The following is a 10,656-nucleotide window of genomic DNA, read 5'->3' on the forward strand; positions in this document are numbered from 1 at the left end:
ATCTGAGTCCCTATTCCCTATGGAAATTTGGATAGCCCCTTCAGAGGATGGTTTGATAAGAATAGGAGGTAGTAACTGGCTAGCAGTTAGGGTAAAAGACCCCAACAAGATGCGTCCAGCTTCTGGGCTAAAAGTCAAAATATACTTGGGCCTGTCAGCAACACATTCTGTTCCAAAGGCCAAAAATGTCAAAATGTCAAAAGTGTTTGGGAGCTTGTATCTAATCTTTAAAAGATTTTAGGGTTACCTCTTCAGAGAGGAAAATGTTGGAGTGAAGGGATTGGGAAAGGATTTGATCAAAACACCTTATATGCATGTATGAAATTCTCAGTAAAATTTTTGTAAAAGTTAAAAAAAATTATTTGTGGCCAACGGCCCTGTGGGTGGTTGGATTCACAGCACATCTGATCTGGGGCCTCCTGGCCACCTATCTCTTGGCCTAAGGGCCTGGTGTCAGGCATAGCCAGAAGATGGTTGAGATCACCCACTGTGGTGCTAGGGGTGGGCATGCAGGTGGCCACTGTGACACACATCCATGGTAGAGTGCCAAGAAAGAACTTGGCATTTAAGACAGTGGCTAAAATGCAATGATAATGGTGGTGACAGTTCTTGGCAAAACACAGATCTGGAAAGATGGCAACCACCCATCTTTGCCATGCCCTACTGTACCTCTCTTGCCAGGGTCTGGGTATGAAGGTGGCCACCGCACTGAATGCCCATGGTTGGTTGGCCATTATCATCCATATGACAAGCTGAGCACACGCAAGAATCAACTTGGCAACTACAAAAGAAAATGGCTGAACAGCCGATGGTGGAGGTGAGAGTTCTCAGCAAAACATGGGTACATAAGCCAAATGCTCTGTCTTATACAGGAGTAAAATTGTTTGGACAGAGCAATGAAGACATAAAAATAATACATGAAGTGGCTAAACTAACTGTATTTTGTTCTAGCTGACTTTGGCTTTGCCCTGTGTTTTGGCCCAGCCATTCCCAATGTAACCAGCCAGGCAGGATATCTCATATAGGCAATTTCAGGGATTACATTGTTGTACAGTACTGGAAATCTTACAAGTAGTGAGGTAGCATGTTCATTTAGCATGTGCCTGATAGCACATCCCCACATTCAGCTGTACCTGCATCTCCATAGAGCTCATTGTTTCTGAAAATCTGAGAAACTTATTTTTTCTTACCCTAAACTTTTTGCTAACTGAAAACCTCTTTATTAACTGAACTGCCCCTGGTCTGGTGTAACTATGGTTACAGGATGTAATTGTGGTTTTAAGCTTTATAAACCCTGCTTCTCCTTCGGTTTAGAGTTCTTTGGAGCATTTAGCTCCCTCTCTAACCATCAGCTAATAAAGAACTGATTTGACCAAAAAACTGTGACATTACTCTGACAGTATTACATAGGAACCCGTGAAATTGAAACAGTGAACCCCTCCCAGGCGTATGGAACTGTGTTTGCCTCCCATGAACTTGTCCTGTGAGTCTGTAACTATGGATGTCTCTCACTAGCCTGGAGCTATGGTCCTTCGCATCAGTCTGGAACTGTAGTTGTCTCCCTTGAACCTGGAATTATAGTTGTCTCCCAAGAGACTGAATCTGCGTTTCTTCTTGTGAACTTGAGTTTTGTCATCTCTCATGAACCAGAGCTTTGGCCCCTCTCTGTGAGCCCAGAACTGTAACTGCCTTCCATGAAATAGGGGTTTTGGCCTCCTCCTTCAGTCCTGTACCTGAAGTCATCACCCAGGAGCCTGAAGCAGTGACCATACCAGTGAGCTGGAGCTGCAGGATCTCCTGTGAAACTTCAGCTATTGTCCATTCTAGTGAACTGGAGTTGTGGTGTGCTCCAGAATATCAAAGTTGTGGTCCCCCCAAGTGATTTGAAGTTATGGCCTTCTGCTCAGGAACCTGGAATGGTAGACACCCCTTGTGAACTGGAGCTGCTGTTCCACTTCCTCAGAATCAGAGCTGTGCTCCCATCTAATGTAATTGGAATCGTCGTTCTTTTCTGTCAGCTGTAGCTGTGGTCTCTACCCATGAACATGAAACTATGGTCCTAACCCATGAACCCCTGTAGCTGTGGTTCCCTCCAGTGAACATGGAACAGAGATCTTCCCCATGAGCTGGACTGTGATCCCGCCCAGTGAGCTATTGATGTGGTCCCATTGGGTGAGCTGGAGCTGTGCTTCCCTCACATGAGTTAGAGTTGTGGTCCCTTTAAGTAGACCTGGATCTGTGGGCCTGTCCTGGAAACCTGGAGTCATGATGCTCTCCTGTAAACCTGGAGCTGAAGTTGGCTCCTGTGAACCAGAACAATGATCCCCTCCCATGAGCCAGAGCTGTGGCCCCCTCCTGTAAACTGGAACTGTGGTCCACTCCCATCAACCAGGAGCTGTGGTCCCCCTTCCTTTAACATGGAGCTGTAGTTCCCTGCTGTCAAATAGAAGCTGTAGTCCCCTCCCATCAACATGGAGCTCAAAGAGAAGATGTGGTACCCTCCAGTGAACTTTAAACTGAGATCCTTTCCTGTCAGCTAGAGTTGTGGACTACTCCCATGAACCAGAGTTGTGGTCCACTCCCATGAGCTGCAGAAGTGAACTCATAACTGTGGTTCTTTCCAGTGAAGTGAGAGCTGAGGTCTCTTCCTGTGAGCTAGAGTTGTGGACCCATCCCTGGAGCGTGAGGTGTAGTGCCCTCCCGTGAGCTAGCGCAGTGGTTTCCTCCCATGAAAATGGTATTGTGATCTCCTCCCATGAATCAGGAGCTTTGGTCCCCTTGCATGAATGTGAAGTTGTGGTTTCCTCCTAAAAGTTGGAGGCCAGGGTCCCTCCTGTGTGGTAGAAATGTGGTTTCCTGCTGTGAGCTGGACCTGTGATCCCCTCCCATGAGCCAGAGTTGGGATCCTTTCCTATAAGCTGGAGCTGTAGGCCCTTTCCATGATCTTATAGTTGTGGTTCCCTCCTGTGAATCCATAACTCCTCTCCTGTTCAATGGAGCTCTGATCTCTTCTTGTGAGGTGGAGCTTCTGTGAACCTGGAGCAGTGGTCACCTACTACCAGTTGGAGTTGTGATTCCCTCCTGTGAGCCAGTGCTGCTCTCCCCTCATATAACTGGAGCTGTGGTCCCCTTCTGCAAAGCTGAATTTGTGGTCCTTTCCTGTAAGTTGGAGCTGTGGTTCTCCCCCAACCCCCGAAACTGGAGCTGTGAACCCCTCTTGTAAACCTGGAGTTATGAAGCCCTCTTGAAAACTATAGCTGTGGCTGTTTCCTGTGAGCTAGAGCTGTGGTACCCACCCCCAACCCTGTGAGAAGGAGCTGTGGTCCTGCCCTGGGAATTGCAACAGTAGTCGTCTCTTGTGACCTGGTATTATGGTTTCCACCCATGAGCTAGAGTTGTGGTCCTCCTGTGATCCTGAGCTGTGGTCCCCTCACATGAGCCTAAATTTCAGACCCCTATCATGAACCACAGTTTCCCATTTATCTGGCAGTAGACTGATGGTTGGGCAGAGAAGAGCATGGAGGACATCCTAACATTGGGCAGCAGTTTCAGACATCTCTGAGTGAATACATTCTTCACAGCAGAAGCTTTGCCTCCTATGCTGGGACAGGAGAGGCCTATGTTATTTTCAGATTCTGGTCTAGGAAGGATTGATTTTCTGTAATGGACCTCAGAGTTCTGGTGAGGCCCTGCTACGGTTCTCTATCCACACCTAGTATCTGGTATCAAATTCTTGATGTTAGACCTCTCCCATTCTCAGGTACCAAGAGGCTTTCCATTATTTTTCTATTCCTCTTTTGGAGCCCTAGTATGACTTCATTCATGCCCTAATTGAACCTCTAGTGATAAAGATTATAGCTTGGAAGTTTGAATAAAAAGAAATAGAAAATATTGTATAACTGAACTGATATAATCCTCAAAATAAAAATATGTAATTAAACATGCAGGAAATATACTCAAAAACATAATAATAATAAAATATTTAAAATTTTAGTTATTTATTAGAGTATAATTTGAAATTTAGTCTACATAAGAAAATCTGTTTTGATGCTTGTTAGTGTGTATAAATTCAGTAACATTAGTCTGTGTTCATATTTATAAAAACTACAAGGATGGATTCTGAAAATTGTTATTTTCACTAGATGGAAAGTATACAATATGTTATAAATGTAAAAATTTTATATATATTGTAGTGTGATGTATTATACATACTGTATGTTTTATATTTATATATATTATACAGTCGGTAGTCCTGTAGGAATATATTACTGTATAGATTACATATTACACATGGTATGTATTTAGAACTATAATGAAACATCTAAATTTAATACTTTTATATTTACAGATAGAAGATAGGAAGAGGCATAGATATTTGAACTATAATTAGTAAGATAGGGGAGTCCCTTGAATATAAGGGACGTTTAGACTATCATATATACAGAAGAATGATAAGATTTGGGTGATGTTTATGAGCTATAGTGCAGGGGACTTTCAATACAAGGAATTTTTTTTCTTTTAGCAATTTAATGCTTCATATGTTTTCACTCCTATGACAACCCATTTCACTTTTACTAAATGGTCCTATTTTTATACTTGGTTTCTATAGTGTATCATAATCACTATATAAGTATGGTGTGTTTGCATTACTTTATTTCTCTTGGGATAGATATTCACAAATATCTATAAAAATTACAATATAATTTGAAGTGCCTTTACAATGATTTATTGAATTTTATAGGGAACATGATATTTTTTTCATTGAACATAATCTCTAGAAACAGTGGATGAGACTTCGCTTAGCTCTCTGAATTCTCTTTACCAGGATCCTGTTCAGTTGGTATCAGTCAAAATATGTTATGTACAGAAAACAATATTAAGAAAGAAATAACATGGTCTCAGTTCAATTGTTGACTCAATACAAACAATCAGATATTTCAACAATTTACATAAAAAAGTTTTCTTCTCTTCCCAAAATGTTACTTATGAATGTATGTATATGTTCAGTTCATCTGTATTTCAAGTTGCTGCTCGATGTATTGTGCTAAGTTTATTGAACATAAGATTTTTCTTTCAGATGAGTTTTAACATTGCCAAATCTTAATACTTAAATTTTAAAAGATGGCATAATATATTTTAATTTAGTTTCCAATAATTCTGCAGGAATGCTGTTTAAAATCACTAAAACTGTCGAAAGCACACCCACAAATGACACAGAAATATTTCCAGCTCTTATTGGAGGTTACTATCACCAGCCTTAATTTATGGCGAGTTTTCAAATAATTTTCAGAAGTATTTCTGTGGACAACATTCTGTATTTTGGCCTGCAGAATGTGGAGCATGGGTCTCACAAAAATGTTGTTACCATCCTTCTTTTGATTTGATTTATAAGAGTTTCCCAATGCCATTCTTTCAGTGAGGGGATGGTAGTAGTACGCTCTCAAAGGTCTTCCAAACAGGTTCCTTTCGTCATCATTAATGGGAGCATTTGACTGAAGAACAGCTGTATATTTTTGCTTTACCCTCATGTTATTTTGAGGACCTGCAGGGTGAGAAAAATGTCTTCTACAAAATAGTTGGATAATCATTCTATTTATTTCATAATTGTTAAAGAATGGAACTCTCCTAGACTGTAAACGTTGAAGCAGCATTTTGGCATATATGGTGTTATGACAGTAATTACTTATCTTCATCTCCACTTTCCCTGGATAGAATACTATTTTATCAGCCAAGGGCTTCTTTTCATCAATTTGTAATATTGGGATACTCAGATAGATAATTCTAAACAATCTTAACCTAGGAATTATCAATTTTCTAGGTATAGGTATTTGAAATGGAGGAGAGTTTCCTATTAGTTCTTCATGTGGGGGATCAATTTGAGTCTTCTCTTCTTCATGTTTACAATTTTTTGCTGCTTGTGGATCTGTATCCTCATGGGAGCTTGATGAACTTAGATCTCTGATTGATAGACTATTATCTATCTGAGAATTTGTGTTGGTATCAGCAAGTGAAAGTTCTTTCTCGGCAGTACAGGCATTTGAATCTTCAGTTTCAGAATTTCTGAGAGCATTTTCTACTGGATCATTTTCTTCTTTAGGGGGAGTCATTCTAGATTTTCTTTGGGAGGAAAAAAAAACATGAAAATTCTATTAAATTAAGTAATGCTCCACTTCATCGTAAATCAGTATTTTATTATTTACAAAAAGCATGTAACTGTATTTACATTCTTCTTCAGAACTACAAACATTTTATCAGTCTTAAGCTCAGAAAATAAAATAAATAAATGTGTGAATCAAGGGAAGAACATAATACTCTTATGAGGTATTTTTCTTATTATTTAAAAAATATATAAAAACCTACAATTATATATATATTCTCATTTGGATATTTTGTGAATATGCATATAAAACATGCTATTCTGGAAATAAATTACATTTATTCCTCTTTGGATGGCAAATCTAATACAATTTTCATGACTTACGATATACGTTAAAGGGCTGGAGAGATGGTTCAGCAATTAAGTTCACTGTCTGCTATTGCGGAGGACCCAGGTTCAATTTCCAGCACCGACATAGAAGCTTACAACCATCTGTAACTCCAGTTCTACAGGAATCCAATGCCATATTTGGACCTCCGAGAGCACTGCACAACATTGGTACATTTGCATACATGCAAGCAATATACTCATACACATAAAATAAAAATAATAAAATATTATTTTTAAAAGATTTGTGTTACTCTACTGACTTTGAGCTTTAAACTGAGAGAAATGTAAAAGATATTCTTAAGTTTATGTATGTTTAACCAGGTGTGGTGACGCACACCTTTAGTCCCAGCACTTGTGAGGTAGAGACAGGTGAATCTCTGTGAAATTGAGGCCAGCCTGGTCTGTATAGCAAGTTCCAGGCCAGCTGGGGCTATAGGGAGACCCTATCTCAAAAAAATAAAAAACACAATAAAACAAAATTGAGTGTATATGTATAGGAGAGAATTAAGTGTCAAATCTTTGTGGTCAACTTTTGAATCTAGTCTTTTAAAACAATATCTATACAAAGAAGAACAATTAAAATTTGTATATATTGAAGTCAGGGAGGGTAAGAGAGTAGAAAGATGTATGGTTAAGTTCAAATTCAGAGTGTATCTTATGAATTTAATACTCAGTTTTCATTTGCATTGCCTTGTTTTAGTCAAGTTGATGAAAACTGCAGAATGCTTTACAGCTGTCAGTAGATGATGAAGCTCTCAAGGCACTGCTCTCCTCTAACCTCACTTCTCTTATTCTGTCTTATATCTTCCTTCCTGTCATTTCCCTGCTTAAGTATTTTTAGTGGCTCCTAATTCTATGACCAATATTTTTCCAGTTCTTTTATGTAAATCCACTTAGAATAACCTCAGTTTGGCAATTTCTTCATAACAGAAAGATAAATTGGGAAATTTTTTTGTTATGTTTGTTTAAAATTTTTGTTTTTTCTGTTCTTTGAGAATTTCATACAGATGTGCAGGATATTTTCATCATATCCACCCCACGCTCTCTTCCATCCCCACAAACTTCTATCAGACACCTTCGCAAGACCACTCCCATCTTTATACACTCTTCATCCTTTTATTATTTTCTTTATAAATCACTGAGCCCAGTTAGATCTGCCTATATGTGAATGGGGGTGTGGCCATTCACTGGAGTATGGGCAACATGTGAAAGACCATACTCTTGAAGAAAACTGACTCTCCCTCCTCCAATAGCAATCAACATTCATACTTCCAGAACATGTCTTGTGGCTGCTTGGGAAAAAAGCTTCAACAGTCTTACATATCTGTGAAACCTGTGAACTACAATAATGACCAGCTTGGTGCTACTATTAAAATAATGCCTTTAATGTTAATGGGCATAGACAAATGATTTCTGATTAGATTTAATTTATGCTCATCAGGAAAGAATTCGTTCTTGCTGCTATAAACCAGGCCAAGAACTCATAACTGAGGAAATCGTAAACTCTCATAGAGACTATACTACTGTTATTTTATTAATGGACAAAACTGACTTCTAAGTACGTTTTGTTAATGGACCAAACTGACTTCTAAATACCAGAGATTTTTGCAGCTGTCATCCCTGGTCAAGGAAGCTGATGAATTTCCATGACATGAATGGCAGTTAATAAAGAGGCTCACAACTAGTCAAAGTATGGAGAATAAGTGACTATGGATTTCTCCATCCCAAAGGGAAAATCTATATCATCCCTGCTCCCTGCAAGGCTCTGTAAAATTCACTAACACGCGACCAGAAAAATTGAAAGAAGAAGAGATCAGAGAGGACTATCACCAAATATTGTCTTGTGGACATGGCAGGGTCATTACATTCATGAGCTCACGGCAGCTATGACTATCCACACAAGATCAAGGCAGTAAAAATGCATGTATAGTTAAGGTAGAGACTAATGAGACCTCACACCTACCTGGAACATTTAATTTATTTTTAACTAAAAAAAAATTATAGTGAGGAAAAGAAAATGCAAGTAGCCTGAAACTATATCAGTAGAAATTTGGGAACTATATATGACTTTTCATTTCTTCATGACCAACTCTCATGAACTACCCTAGGTAGAATTTTTGCACAGGTGAGTGGAATTCAGACTCCAGTCTGAGAACCTCTATCTTCTGCCTCCAACTGTGTTGATAAGTTTCTCTCTACTAATCACTCAAATATGCTTAGGGTTTTCTTATGGAGTTGAATTTTTATTGCAGTCTTATCTTTTCCTTTAACGTAACCCTTAAATATTTTTAAGTGCTGCAAATTAAGAATAGCTTTTGACTATTATAAACCCTTTACATTTTTGTTTTATTGAAGGCAGCGATCATAATGAGATTTCATATTATAGTTTTCATTTCATAGTGCTGAATCTAAGATCATGGAACCATACACTCCTCATTTACAACTTTTAATCTTTATATATTTTCATTATTGCTAAAGGTAATTGTTATGATTCTATATTCTATCACAATAATTTCTTTCTATGTTCTTTCCCTGATCTTTCTTTTCCTATTTATTTGTTTAACATTGTGTGAGAGCATATGCTGTGTGTATGCTGCTGTGCGGATGTCAGAGGAGAATTTTCAGGAGTCAGTTCTTATCTTTTAAAATGGTTTCCAGTAATCAAACTGACGTCATCAGGCTTGGGCAGCAAGCACTTTTACCCACTAAGCCAAACTGCTTCCTAATTTATTTCTTCTCCACTTTTTAGGCATTCTTCCTTAAGAAACTCCTCAATTATCTAAAGTACTTTTTAAAATCTTTCAATTTACATTTTTAATTTTTTATAATTTCATCCATAAGTCCAGTATTTACATCATTTTGAACCCTGCAATCATTTTAAAATATTCTACTTGGAGTGCCCATAATGTCTTCAAACACTACAACTGTATTTATGGTGCCTACCTGAATTTCTTTCAATTTTTATCTTTTCACATTTAGCAATAAGAGGCAATCTCTGAAATTTGGCATCATTAGCAATTGCAGTTATGGTAAAGAAATAAATAGAATCCAAACTTTATACTCAAAAATAATCAAATTAAACTCACAGTTTTAATGATAATAATAAAAGTGGATGATTTTCAGTGAGGACAAGATCCAGCAAATTGGTGAGAAGTGAAATGCTCTGGTCACCTAGATCTTGTCAGATACACCTTTAAAAGAAGCCAAAATATTTCATGAAACAGAATATTCAACCCCTGCACGCTTTCCTACTCCCTGTGAATTGTTCTTATTTTGATTTATTCTTTAGTAGGAGATTGGACTTATTCTTACATGCAATGGTACCATGAAATTCATTGCTTCTTTTTAAATTCTGAAGAAGCATTTTACATGTGATATATTGAATGTTCATATATTCATAAAGCTATCATAAGTGTTTATACTATTACACTAAACTAAGATAAATACCAAAAGCATATATGTTATATAAAAGGCTTTCTGTCTTATTGAAAGAAGTCACATCAAAAAAAAATTCACAGTAGAATTGGTAAATTATATATTCTTCACTATATTTCAAGGCTTATATCTTTAAATACCTAAGAGTCTGATGCCTCCTCCCTTACTTTATAATTTCCTAAAGGCTCAGCCAATGGGTATGGGTTTATGTTAGGATCACATTCTGCTATTCTCTTTTTCTGGGCTAAAGGAAGAGTTTAACCCCAAGGTCGATGACAGCCTGATCTACATAATAAGTTCTAGGCTAACCAGGGATACACAACAAGACCCCTTCACATACAGAACAGACACACATAAATTAGACTATTCAAAATGGTAAGAATAAAACACTCAATGAGTTGATAATTAGGGCACTAAAGAAACACAATATTACATAATACTCTTTTTCCAAATGCTTATTTTCTAAAACATCTCATCAAAAGATATAAATGAACATGAGTTTTACAAACATTTTGCAAAAAAAAGTTCTTTTGTAGTTTGAAAGGTACATAGGGAGTTTATAAAGTAGACAAATTTTCACTGTTTGTAGATTACTTTAATAATATTTAGAAAATCCCATAGACTGCTCACATGAAACTGCTAAAATATTGAACTTAGTAAAACATTAGTATATAAAATAAATGTACAAAAATCAATAGGGTTGTTCCATAACAAAAAGAAATTCTGAAAGAGAA

The 10,656-nt window shown here is 37.5% G+C and overlaps 1 protein-coding gene across 1 annotated transcript; it reads right to left on the reverse strand.

Annotated features, from left to right (window-relative positions):
- Window positions 1-5,141: 5,141 nt before the first annotated feature.
- Cpxcr1 (CPX chromosome region candidate 1) lies at window positions 5,142-6,107 on the reverse strand. Its single transcript, XM_008822770.1, has one exon. It carries the CDS (start codon window positions 6,105-6,107, stop codon window positions 5,142-5,144), a length of 966 nt encoding a protein of 321 aa, XP_008820992.1.
- Window positions 6,108-10,656: the final 4,549 nt, after the last annotated feature.

Source organism: Nannospalax galili, unplaced genomic scaffold, assembly GCF_000622305.1.
Source record: "Nannospalax galili isolate Female #2095 unplaced genomic scaffold, S.galili_v1.0 scaffold10, whole genome shotgun sequence".
Lineage (NCBI taxonomy): Eukaryota > Metazoa > Chordata > Mammalia > Rodentia > Spalacidae > Nannospalax > Nannospalax galili.

Excerpts from the sequence above, each read along its gene's own strand:
- Cpxcr1 (XM_008822770.1), bottom strand. The coding sequence starts at position 6,107 with ATGACTCCCCCTAAAGAAGAAAATGATCCAGTAGAAAATGCTCTCAGA.